Source organism: Mustela nigripes, chromosome 13 (genome assembly GCF_022355385.1).
Source record: "Mustela nigripes isolate SB6536 chromosome 13, MUSNIG.SB6536, whole genome shotgun sequence".
Classification (NCBI taxonomy): domain Eukaryota; kingdom Metazoa; phylum Chordata; class Mammalia; order Carnivora; family Mustelidae; genus Mustela; species Mustela nigripes.
In genome coordinates, this window is record NC_081569.1 from 62449394 (window position 1) to 62462452 (window position 13059).

General features: G+C 38.0%; 2 protein-coding genes across 4 annotated transcripts in view; one reads left to right on the forward strand and one right to left on the reverse strand.

Annotated features, from left to right (window-relative positions):
- WDR76 (WD repeat domain 76) overlaps positions 1–8294 on the forward strand; it is a 65547-nt gene extending 57253 nt beyond the window's left edge. For both annotated transcript variants that reach the window (XM_059372708.1, XM_059372707.1), the window contains 3 exons: positions 49–201; positions 1820–1873; positions 6316–8294. In XM_059372708.1, coding sequence (XP_059228691.1) covers positions 49–201; positions 1820–1873; positions 6316–6571 — 463 coding nt within the window. In that variant the 3' untranslated portion in view covers positions 6572–8294. The remainder of the gene's footprint in view (positions 1–48; positions 202–1819; positions 1874–6315) is intronic.
- A 2254-nt stretch (positions 8295–10548) lies between these two features.
- Positions 10549–13059, reverse strand: part of FRMD5 (FERM domain containing 5) — a 308724-nt gene continuing 306213 nt past the window's right edge. The window contains exons 15-16 of one of the 2 annotated variants that reach the window (XM_059372713.1): positions 12979–13030; positions 10549–12635 (exon numbers count right to left, since the gene is read on the reverse strand). In XM_059372713.1, coding sequence (XP_059228696.1) covers positions 12622–12635; positions 12979–13030 — 66 coding nt within the window. In that variant the 3' untranslated portion in view covers positions 10549–12621. Of the gene's footprint in view, positions 13031–13059 lie in introns of both variants that reach the window. The other variant, XM_059372712.1, reaches the window with a different exon arrangement.

Sequence of the window (13059 nt, forward strand, 5' to 3'; positions counted from 1 at the left end):
CTCACTACATGTACTGTGCAACACTGAGAATTATTCCTCCCCTTACAGGGATATTCATATTTATGATACAAGGTACCTGAATCCCAGGAAAAGCCAGCCTTTGATTTCCTTAACTGAACACACGAAGAGCATCGCTTCTGCCTATTTTTCACCTCTTACTGGTAACAGAGTAGTGACCACATGTGCTGATTGTAAGCTGAGGTAAATTGGGGAGATAGAAATGCATTGTTAAGGAATCTAAAGAGTCTGTAGCTATGTGTAAACCAGTAGATTTGTTTACTACTGCTCCCTATTAAATTGCTAGTATTGTTTTGTAGCCATTTCTATTTTGCTGGCCAAATCAATAACCTGTATTTCATGGGTTTTCAGCAGTTTAGGGATCTGGAAATTTCCTTGCGTTTGGCAGGGAAGGTCTACAGGGAGTAGATGTCAGGTTTCCCTTTCAGCACTGAGTGATCCCAGAAGTCTCAGGAAAACCAGGCTTGTGATAGTTGGAAGAAGGATAATTTTAGCATCTGGACAGACTCTTAGGTTGGGGCTAGTGGCGCCTACCCTTCACATGAAGTTCTGAGTGGAAACTGCAGAGTCCCAGGCCAGGGGCAGGCAGAAAAGATAGCAATAATTTAACTTTTGTATAAACCACTGGATATAGTTTTTATGGTTTCAGCTTTGGTGCCTTTCTGTAGCTACTTCCTAAAAATGGCTTTAAAAATGTGATCTAAACCAACTGAACCAAAAATAGAAAATAATGACTATAAAAAATGTGGAGAATGTTAATACAACTACAGAGGAAATGATTTTGTTCTCTTCTTTAATTCCTCGTTTCGCTTAGCATTGTAAGGATTTGTCATTTTATAATTTTACCTTAATTAATTCTGGAATCCATTCATTATTCATTCAACAGGTATCTGTTGGATGTGTACTGTGTACTCCAAGCTCTAGAAAGGCACCTAATTTCTGTTTAGACTTTTCTGTTGGGAAGAGCCTTGTCCTTACTTTGTGACAGGTCTCCAGTTTCTAGTAAAGTCTGTGAGCATTACCAGGTGGGTGTATTGAGATTTAGTCACCAAGCAGTGGCAGTCCAGTGTCTCCTTTTTACCCATACAGTTCTTTGTATCAGAAGCTACTTGTTTTAACCATTCCTGTTCATTTGTACTGCAGAGTTTATATTAGCTGTTAGTGATTTAGCTTTCTAGTAATCTTATTAGGCAATAAGCCGTAGGTGCCAAGAAACTACATTGGAATAGCTAGGTGCAAGAACAGGGAGGTGATGTGATGTGGTTAGTTTCTTTCTGTTAGGGTACCAGGTATAGGCTCCTGGACTCTTCGAGCTACCCTACAAGAGCTTCCCATGGTTGCTGGTCAGTCGTAGTCTTACCAGTCTTTGGAAGTGACACTGTTAGTCCCTCAAATAATGAGTCTCATGGGGAAATTGCTCTTGATATGTGCAGAAATTTTTAGGTTATTTGTATGTTTTCAGACCACATCCCTTTATAGATGGTCTGTAATTATTGTGAATCTCAATATAGGATCCAGAGTATTACTTTATAATGTGAATTTTAAATTTGGTGTAATAGTGTTTAAATAAATTATTTCTTCACCAAACTATAAAGCTCTGAATTTTATAATATTTTTTGTAATTTTTGTTAAATATATTAGCTGAAGTTTATTAAAGCCTGATCTTGTATATTTTAAAATAGCAATCTTATTTCGTGTCATGAACCAGTGAAGAACTTGGTAAATACACTGATTTTCTTTCAGAAAATTTTTAAGAAACAGTAAAAAGTGTGTTACGTTGTTCTTGATCTTTGTTTTGCAGAATCTTTGACAGCAGCTGTATATCCTCTGAGATTCCTTTGCTCACTACCATCAGGTAGGTTTCCATATATGTTAGACATCTGATTGTCAAAACGATATAGTAGGTCTGAATTTTTGTAATACGTATTTTTAGTGTCCCAGGTTGCTAGTTCCTATCCAGAAGGGTTCTTGCTTCCAGGTTCTCTCCGTCTTCAAAGGGTTCAATCTCTTTTAGTCCATAGCTATTCTTTGCAGCTGGGTGGTTATTTTTGGTTAAGGTGAATGACTTTATTCCACTTGAATTACTTATGTTCTCTTATTAAGGAAAATCATAACCTCTTACCAGCTGTGAGGCCATCTAAAGCTCTTCTGTTTGTACCTGTTTGTTGTGGACTTAAAGGGTTTCCCTACCTTCCCACTTAAACTTTCTCTAGTTACCTTCTTTTTGCATCTGCTACTTTTAATGTGTGTATTTTATATCCAACTTCAGTGCCATCTTCTGGACATCCCTCTTTATCAGTATTTGTGAAGTTGGGACCAGAGTGTGCCATATATGTTGTTATACCATGCATTTTAAAGTCTGTGGAGGCTACATTTAAGTGTGCTTGTTTCCTTTTTTACAAATTTTCCCATCTTCATTTCCTTTTTCAAACTTCATGCCCATTAAACATTGATTCTTCTCTCTCCCTTCCATACCTTTGCAGCCATCTTTCTACTTTACATTTCTGTGATTTTAACTACTTTAAACACTTGATGTGAGTGGAATCATGGTATTTGTCATTCTGTGACTAGCTTATTTCACTCAACATTGTGTCCTCAGTGTTCCCTTATGTTCTAGCATGTGACCTCCTCCCTTTTTAAGGCTGCATAATACTCATTGTATGTATATACCACAGTTTGTTTATCCATTCATCTGTCGATGGACAGTGGGTTTGTTTCTACGTCTTGGCTATTGTAAATGATGCTGCAGTGAAAATGGATGTGCAAATATTTCTTCAAGATCTTGCTTTGAATTCTTTTGGATATATACCCAGGAAGAGGAATTTTTTTAATTTTTTGAGGAACCTCCATATTGTTTTTCTGTAGGGGCTGCACCGTTTACATTCCTACCAGCAGTGCACCAGAGTTCTAATTTCTCTTTCTGTTAATCATTCTACTCTTTTATTGTGATTATCTAAATGGTTGTGAGGTAATATCTCATTGTGGTTTTGATTTGCATTCTTTTTCTTTTTTTTTTTAAAGATTTTATTTATTTATTTGACAGACAGAGATCACAAGTAGGCAGAGAGGCAGGCAGAGAGAGAGGAAGGGAAGCAGGCTCCCTGCTGAGCAGAGAGCCCGATGCGGGGCTCGATCTCAGGACCCTGAAATCATGACTTGAGCCGAAGGCAGAGGCCTTAACCCTCTGAGCCACCCAGGCGCCCCTTGATTTGCATTCTTGTTGAACATTTTTTTCATATGTTTTTTGGCCATTTCTGTATCTTTGTCAAATTGTCTCTTCAAGTCTTGTCCACTTTTGAATTGGGTCATTTTTGTTTTGAGTTGTGGGGAGTTCCTTATATATTATGCATATTAACCCCTTATCAAATAAATGATTTGCAGAGATTTTCCACTGTTTGGGGGGTTGTCTTTCACTCTGTTGATTGTTTGCTTTGGTGCACAGAGGTTTTTTTTTGAGTTTAATATATAGTCCTGTTACTTCTTTTTCTTATCCAGTTGATTATCAAGTGACTGTTCAGAATGTCCTCCTTATCAAATGCTTGTTGGTGTAGTTGTGATTCCTCACATGCAGGATCTGGCTATCTGTGTAGTTGTGAACACCTGGAATTTAGGTTAGTGTCTCTTGTCCTTCCAGTTTTCCAATGGTATGTTGGATAGAGATGGCAAGAGTGGGCATCTTTGCCTTTTTCCTGCTCTTTGAGGATAAGTTTTCAGTCTTTAACCTTTAAGTACGATGTTAGCTGCGGGCTTTTCACAGATAGTTTTTATTATGTTGAGATAATTTCCTTCTGTTCCTAGTTCATTGAATGTTTTTTATCGTGAAAGGTTATTGATTTTGGGGCACCTGGGTGGTTCAGTGGGTTAAGCCTCTGCCTTCAGCTTAGGTCATGATCTCAGGGTCCTGGGATCGAGCCCCGCATTGGGCTCTCTGCTCAGCAGGGGGCCTGCTTCCCCCCTCTCTCTGCCTGCCTCTCTGCCTACTTGTGATATCTCTCTGTGACAAATAAATAAAATCTTAAAAAAAAAAAAGAAAGGGTATTGATTTTGTCAGATGATTTTTCTGCATCTGTTGAAATGATCATGTTTTCATCCTTTATTCTCTTAATTTGTTATATTCTATCAAATGAGTTTTGCGTGTTGAATCATCCTTGTATTCTAGGTATAGCTCCAACTTGGTCATGGTGTATAATCCTTGCTATTGAGTTCATTTTGTTAGTATTTTGTTGAGAATTTTTGCATCAATATTCATTAAGGATGTTAGTCTGTCATTTTATTTTATTTAATTATTTATTTTAGATATTTTATTTATTAATTTGACAGAGAGCACAAGTAGGCAGAGCAGCAGGCAGAGGGAGAGGGAGAAGTAGACTCTCCGTTGAACAGGGAACCCGACGAGGGGCTCGATCTTGGGACCCTGGGATCATGACCTGAGCCAAAATCAAGAGTTGGATGCTTAACTGAGCCACGCAGGCATCTCTGGGTTAATTCTTTAAATGTTGGGTAGAATTCTCCCGGGAAGCCATCTGATCCTGGGGTTTTCTTTGTTGGGAAGTTTTTGATTGTTGTTTTAATCTCCTTAGTTATAGGACTATTTAGATTTTCTGTTTCCTCATGGTTCAGTCTTGGTAAGTTGTATGTTTTTGAGAATTTATCTATTTCTCCTGGGTTAACCAATCTCTTGGCATATAATTATTCATACTGTTCTCATATAATCCTTTTCGGTTTTTGTGACATAGTTGTAATGTCCTCTCTTTCTCATTTCAGCTACTTGCATTTTCTTTCTTGTCAGTTCTGTTGATCTGCTCAAAAAACCAACTCTGTTTTTCTATTGTTTTTCTGTTCCCCTTTTTCATTTATCTCTGCTCTAATCTTTATTATTTCCTTCCTTCTGCTAACTTTGGGCTTAGTCTGTTCTTTTTCTAGTTCTTGGAGGTATAATGTGTTCATTTTGAGATTTAAAAATTTTTTCAAAATTTTAAAAAAGATTTTATTTATTTGACAGAGAGAGAGGGAGAGAGAAAGTACACAATTAGGCAGAGCTAGAGGGAGAAGCAGGCTACCTGCTGAGCAGAGATCCTGATGGGGTCTCCATCCCAGGATCCTGGGATCATGACCCGAGCTGAAGGCAGACGCTTAACTGACTGAGCCACCCACATGCCTTTCCCATTTTTAAAAAAATTGTATTTTAGGGGCGCCTGGGTGGCTCAGTGGGTTAAGCCTCTGCCTTCGGTTCAGGTCGTGGTCCCAGGGTCCTGGGATTGAGCCCCACATCGGGCTCTCTGCTCAGCAGGGAGCCTGCTTCCTCTGTCCGTCAAATAAATAAATAAAATATTTTTTAAAAAATTGTATTTTAGAGAGTGAGTGCAAGTGGGGAGAGGGGCAGAAGGGGAGGGAGAAGGAGAGAAGTAGACTCCGCACTGAAGGCAGAGCCTGACATGGGATTTGATCTCACCACCCTGAGATCATGACCTGAGCAGAAATCGAGTCAGACACTTAACTGACTGGCCACACAGGCACCCTGAGATCTTTTCTTTTTTAGTGCTATGAATTTCCCTTACTGTTGCTTTCATAGTATTCCATAAATTTTGGTGTGTTGTGTTTCATTCTTCATTTGTTAGGTGTTTCCTAATTTCCCTTGTGATTTCTTGAGCCTCAAATGTATTTTTTACTTTAAGTTGCATGGGGTGGGGCACCTAGGTGGCACAGTCTTTCAAGTGTCTGCCTTCAGCTCAGGTCATGATCCCAGGGTCCTGAGATTGAGTCCCACATTGGGCTCTCTGCTCAGCGGGGAGTTTGCTTCTCCCTTTCTCTTTGCGCCTCTATCCACTTACGCTCTTTCTCAAATAAATAAATAAAAGTTGTATGGAATATAAAATGATTTCAGGGTTTGGTTATCAGGGGAATACAAATATGGGATTATAGATCCTATTAAAATGGTAGTAACATAGATTATATATTTTTTACTTCTAGGGCTTCTGTTTTGTATGTGTAAAAAAAGGGAGGGCATGGAGACCATTGAGCTAAGAAATAGTGAACAAAAAAGGTGCTATTTTAATACACAGTGACCATCCACTGAGTACAACCACTAAGCAGGGGAGATTCAGAAGTACAGAAGACATCATCTCTGTCCTGATTTCATTTTTATATGAAATTAGGCTGATGGTAACTCAGTAACTTAATGAAAAGAAACTTGGCAGAGAATACCAGCATTTAGGAGTAATGCCATGTTTACTTTCTGCCCATTGCTGCTTTGAGTCATTTAACACAATCCTTTAAAAAAATTGTGTTTTTCACTAGGCACAACACTATCACTGGGCGATGGCTGACCAGGTTTCAGGCTGTGTGGGACCCTAAACAAGAAGACTGTGTCATCGTTGGCAGCATGGCTCATCCACGACGTGTGGAAATCTTCCATGAGTCAGGACAGCAGGTGCATTCTTTTTTTGGTGGAGAAAGTCTGGTCTCTGTGTGTTCCATCAACACTATGCACCCAACTCGGTATATTTTGGCTGGAGGTAATTCCAGTGGAAAGGTACATGTTTTTATGAATTAAGAAAGTTGCTGAGTGTTTGGTTTAGCAACATCAAAATTGGTTCAAATTAATCAGTATCTAAGGAGCCTAGTAATTCATGTGGCTTGGCCTTTTAAAAAATATGTTCTACTTAGTTAATATAAAATTGCTTTATTAATAAGAACTGTGACATACTTACATGTTTAGTAAGGGACAGTTACATACTTACATGTTTAGTAAGGGAAAAGCCTTTTAAGTCATTTCTGTAGATTAGGAAAGGAATTTGAGGGGAGGCTATGATGCCTTCAGCACTTTTAATCAGGCAGTATGTTGAGAAATTCTGGCATTATAAATTACAAAGCTTTGAATGATCAGTATTAAAAGTTCTTGTGGTTTCATGATAAGTTTTGATTCTGTAGTGATATTTGGATTTGTGGTTTATTTCGTAGTTTGGAGTGAATATTTCTAGACTCACACTGGAAGGGATCCTGAAAGGTCATCTAACTTAGTGATTATGAAACTTATTTTTTAATCGAGAATTCTTTTTTTCCTCCTGCCTTTAAATTAAATTTTATGTGAAATCCCAAGATACTTGTTGAGAAGCCTTGGTTCACTTGGGCAGGGCCCTGTCTTTGTGTGCTGACCCTTTTACCTCCTTTAGATGGCTCCTGAAGCACGGCCAAGGAATCGTAGGGCTGCTAGGACAGGGTTTGGATATGCCTGACCTTGTAATCCAGTGTGAGATTGCCTTCAGACCAGTGTTTTCCAGACTGGCTTGTAGCTATTCACATGAAATCCATGTAGCCATGACCAGTCTTTAAAAAAAAGGAAAAAGAACGAAATAGTAAAGAATAATAAATGTAATGGATAAGTGTTGTTTTGTGAAATTTAGTTATATGTGCTTACATATATGTAACTGTATATGAATATGCATATTCCGATGTGAAACATGTATTTATTACTGTGGTACTACTGTGGGTCATGGTGAAAAAAGTGAAAACTCCTGCCTTAGAAAGTCCCAGAGATCTTCATCTGTCCTTGCCTTTAAACTCTCCAGAGGAGATTCATTAGCCTTATTAAGTGAATACCTTCATTCCTAATTCATATTGGGGGGAAATGTTATGATAAAATGCCATAAACTTTTTTCAGAAGTTAGTGCTATGTGAATGCGTTTGTTGGAAGGGTAGCTGCTTAGCTCAGTGACTAACATTTCTGTGTGATAGCACCTATCTGAATTTTTTAATTGCTCTTCTTTGCCAAACTACTACTGAAAGACTATTGTAAATAGTTTTTGGCAATATATTTGAATTCTAAGAGAAAATATCTTTTCAAATTATATATCACAGAAATAAAATGACATGTATAGTTTCCTTCTCTGTAATTAGAGGTTAAGTCTAATTTTGAGGCCTAGTCTATTAAGTAGGTTGTGAGTGTTTATAAGTAATAAGAGTTCTCTATTTTCTTGACGATAGGAATAAAGGAATTGGTACGTGAAATGGAAAATTAATTTATGAAATGGAAAGTAAAGCTAAGTGAGGTTGACTTATATTAAACTTCCCTGGAGATAGTAAATGAAGCCTCTAGGCTTCCTTTCCCTTTTTTATACCACTTCATTTGTTTCCAGAGTGGCAACTTCTGTGAGAATTGCTTTTTTTTTTTTTTTACGATATTGAAAAATACTCGCATCAAAATTAGTACCATCATTTAAGCTTTGAATTCTTGGTGGTAATTGCCTGGTTTCTGCAATAAATGTTAGCAAATTCTTGATGTTTCTCACTTTCGTGGTTTTTTTTTTCCCATTTCAGCTTCATAAACTCTGCTGTTTATATTTAATTCCACTTAATAGAGTTCTGTCTTCTTGAGGCAATGCAGGAAGGTAGGAGAGTGGGGGGACTTGTTTCTCAGTGACAAGCTGTATAATGGAGAAATTGTTTAAATCTAGAAAGCACATAAAAGAAAATTGTCTCCCTTAGGACATCTTTAAACTATAATCTGTTGTGAAAGGTACTTCTCCCAGAGACTTGCTTAAAGCTGTGTGGCTACTGTAATTGCTTGTATATTTCGATTGCTCTCTCTTTTTGGGATAAACTTTTTTTTTAGGTTGTGCTTTATGATATCCTTTAAGCATGTAAGTTCTCTATTCCCCTTGAGTCATTTTCTTTGAGATGCCCAGCCTTTCTTTATGTGACTTTAAGGAGGAAGGAGATGATTCTCATCATATGTGGACAGGTAGGTGACACTATAGATGATCAGGAATTGATAAAATCTGAGTTGATTCAGTCCTATTTTGGTATTCAGGTCTTTGAATTTCCTTTCCACAGAGATGACTTTGAAAAGGCAGTTCTCCAGGAAAGCAGGGAGCTTGAGGGCTGTGATTAGAGATTTAAATCTTTTCATTTAGTTACAGTACATGGGAAGTGGGGAGAGCAGGCACATGTGCCTTCTGTATCAAACTCAAGAGGAAGGAATATATGCCCTCTAACTCCAGATTCCAAAAACCTAAGTGTGCTATTTGTTAGGCTGTCTCTTCTCAATTTGTACTTCTTTTGGTTTTTCCTTTGTGGTATTGTGCTGAAGGCCAGTAAGGAGTTTTAGTTCCAGGACAGCATAGATCCATATTTGGGTTCATTTGGCTATAGATGTTTTTGGATTTTCAAATGAAAAGGTGAAATTTGTGAGGAAGATAACAGTCAGGAGTAAAACATTTTAAGGTATCTCTTCCTAAAATGGAAGTTGTAAGAGGAAACGTTTTAAAAGTATCTTTTGCCTGTTTGATTCTACTCCATCAGCAACTTGTAAGGGTAGAGGAAGAGGGTATGGGTATGTAGAGGAAAGGAAACCTGTTCATGAACTAAAACCAGCAATGTAATCATGTGCGGAGGGGCTTAGTTATGGTTGAGGAACCCTAAGCAGAGGGAGTGGATGGTGGAGCCCTAAAAGGGTATATACATAGGGGAATCTTCATTAGGAATCCAGAGAAGAATAGCTGCTTTAAAGCTTTGGATCATGGGCAGTCACTCACATCCAGTGGTTCTTTGGCTTTTCTCTCTGCAGATGACTTTAAGCAAAGACTTTTGTCATAAAACAAACAAACAAACAAACAAACAAAAAACAAAAAACCAACAACAAAAACCACTCCACTAAGACAGGATCCTACATATCATTTTATAGGTGATAGGAACTTCTGAAAATTTGGAGGTGTGTAATATAACCTGATTGGTGCTTTAGGAAGATAATCTGGTAGCAGAATGGAGCATTGAAGGGCAGGTAGAAATGAAAACAGAGATAATAAACTAGCACAGTAGAACCTAGTTTCACCTTTCATCCTCAGGGAATTTAGAAGACCATTACCAATTCCATAGCCTGAGTGATGGTTACATAATCAGGTGAGGTATAGGAATGTAGTTTGTAAGTTGTAATTATGAGGTTACTATAGTGGTGACACCATTCTGTTCCTTTCACAGGAAGTGTTTTTTGTTCTCCCTCTTAGTTCAGGCTTGAGTAAAACACTGGTCTAGAAGCTAGACCATCTAGGTCTCTTTTTAATTTTAATTGTATTTTTAAGATTTTTAAAAAATTAAAAAAAAATTTTTAAACTAATCTCTTTACCCACTGTAGGGCTCAGGCTCACAGCCTTGAGATCAAGAGTCTTTACCTGCTGAGCCAGCCAGGTAACCTGTACCATCTAGGTTCTACTTTTGGGTTCAAGACTGACTATGTAGCCTTGGGAAAATTACTCCTTGATTTTCCTCAGGAGAAAAATGAGATCCAATTCATCTGCAAAATCATTCCATTATTACAGCTTCCAAGTTCTTAATCGTATTTATTTGGGGAGAGGGACAAGGATAAAGATGGATATAAGCCAAAATGACTCTTTTAAGTGATTCTAGTCATGAATTAGTAGTCGGCTTTAACAATACCCCTGGTATCGTTTTATCTACATGTTGGTAACTTTGAGGAAAAAGTGAGACAAGCTAGAAGTTAAAAAAAGAGTCCACTCTTCCATGATATTTAAATATTTATTTAAGTTTAAAAATAATTTTCATGGCACCAATGATTTTATGCTAACTACATACTGCATATGTAGAAAAAAGTACATTGCTTTGAAGGAAAAATGTAACTTAGAATTTTTGGCACACGAAAGGTTAACAACTATATTTTTTAATGAAACTAAGAAATTCACATTTGCAGGTAGTTTACCTTCTACTGCTTAAAGATGCAGTACACTATTCTTTAGTAAGAGTTTTATTTCCTCTGATGGATGAAGCTATGGAAACCATTGTTTTATTTTCTACAATGAGATCAAACTAATTTTGAGAGAAAATGGGAGACATAGTGGAACACAGTTAAACCAGGTTAAAAATGTGAACAATGTTTAATGATGGGGAGATACCAAAAAAAGACTAGTCATCAACAAAGGAGGTTTGTTATTCAAGCAGTATTTGAAAAGCAAATCGAAGGAAACTTTACTATCTGTATTTTCTGGGGTAAGCCGTGGAAAAAAATAACCCAAAAATTCTGTTCAGAGAGCAAAGTCCAGCTCTTAGAAGTGGTATGGACTATTATTTTGTTAGAACTCTAGACACAAGTAACATACCAGGAAATGGAATACTGCATCTTTCTTTAATGTGAGTATGAAAGGTCAGTGTCAAGGCTATCACTCACTGCATAGAAACACCATATTCTACAGACTGAGGTAGGAACACTACACTAAAAGATAATCTGCTATGTTGCATAAGACAGTAGATATCCAGGTTAAAACCAGCCCCCTTAACTCCTGACAGCCTTTTCATCTCTGAGTCTACTTTTCACTTTAGTACTGTGCTAAATAAAGCTTTTCCTGTGTAGATGACAAGTGGCAGTGGCTAGTTGGTTCTAAGTGATCCCTAATTTTTACTAGGATCTCCCTCAGTTTGTCTTGTCACTTGGTAAATAGATGTTTGTAATTCTGCCCAAATTGTTGCTGGTATGGAAATGATCAGACATTCTTCTTCCATTCTTAGATTCTGGTCGAGTTTTAGCATTTCAGCACTTGATCTTGCTCATCTTGGCATCAGATACCTCTTTGCTGGTTGGTTGTTCAAGCACCCTTTATACAAACATCCCCAGTTTTGCCACTGGGAAATGGTCCTGGATCTGTAGCAAGTCAGGAATGGGAGCAGAGCCGGCCCTCTTTCTGCTAACATACTGGTAAGGAGCAGTTTTACTGTCTAGATGGGGTTGGCAAATTATGGCCTGTGGTCCAAATTCAGCTCATTATCTATTTTTATAAATAAACTTTTATTGGAACATAGTCACACTCGTTTGTTTATGTATTACCTGTGGATGGCTGTTTTTGTGCTATGACGGCAGAGTTGAGTAGTTGCTACAGAGTATGGCCCACAAAACCAAACTAAAAAAATATTATCTGGCACTTTACAGAAGTAGTTTGCCAACCCCTAGTCTAGATGAAGGGGCATTTAAAATTACACAATCCACTCCCCCACCCTGTGGCCCTTATTAATTCTACAGCTGTTATACTCTGTACATGGACATGATTCTGCTATTTCAGAGGACAAACTAGGGGAGAGCAAATCTACAAGTGACTCATTCTGTTCTGCATTTGGGGCTGCCCAACATCATAGGATGTTAGCAGCAGCTCCACTGTTGTGGGGTTCCCAGGTACATGTATACTGACCATCCTTAAATGAGTCCTCAGGCCCCAGATGACTTAGAAATCTCTCCCTGAGATGAAAACAAGATCTTGTGAGTTGTGAAGAGTTTGCAGAGCTTGGGTCTTGGACCCCACACTCACCCTTCCTGTGCTGTTCTTCTGCATGGCTTCCACAGCTTCCTTCAGCAAGGATGGCCAATGCTTTCCTACAATTTTTATTTTCCTGATGTGGAGGTTGACCCTAGGGGGCAGTATTTCTACAACTAAGTGTTGGTCTCTACCACATTCACCATTTTTCTTATGTAGGCAACGTTTTAGTATGCCTGTTCAAAGAGATTCTTTCCCTGGTCCCTTTCAAGGCTGTTTGTTGATCTTGGAATTCTATTTTCTGAAGCTTTCCATTCTCAGGATCAGTTTCTTTCTTGCATCGTTTAGTTCATCAGGCTCTATTTTCTTAATCCATAAAGTAAAAACAAAATATGAATTGATAAGAAAATAACATTTCTTGTTAAAATATAAATTGAAATAGTTTTTTTGCGGGGGGTTGTACAAAATAGGTACTGCTTTCTGAATCTCAACAGTTTCTCAAGTACCTTGGCTCTGGTTTCTGTTAAGTACACTCTGTCCAACATTTCTGATAGTCCTATCTCTGGCACCATTGAATTCAACTAACATCTGTGGAACACTATAAAAATCTTGAGGTTCTTCAGAAGAAAAATCACAGAAGTCTAATAAGTTCATTATACAAGACTCATGGTGATGCCCACTAGGATCTATTCTAAGGGGACAGACTTACCCCACCCCTGTTGCTGCTGCTGCTGTAGCGGTGGTCCCTTCAGATGCCCACTCTGCTCAGATTTGAAAAAAACAAAAGGAA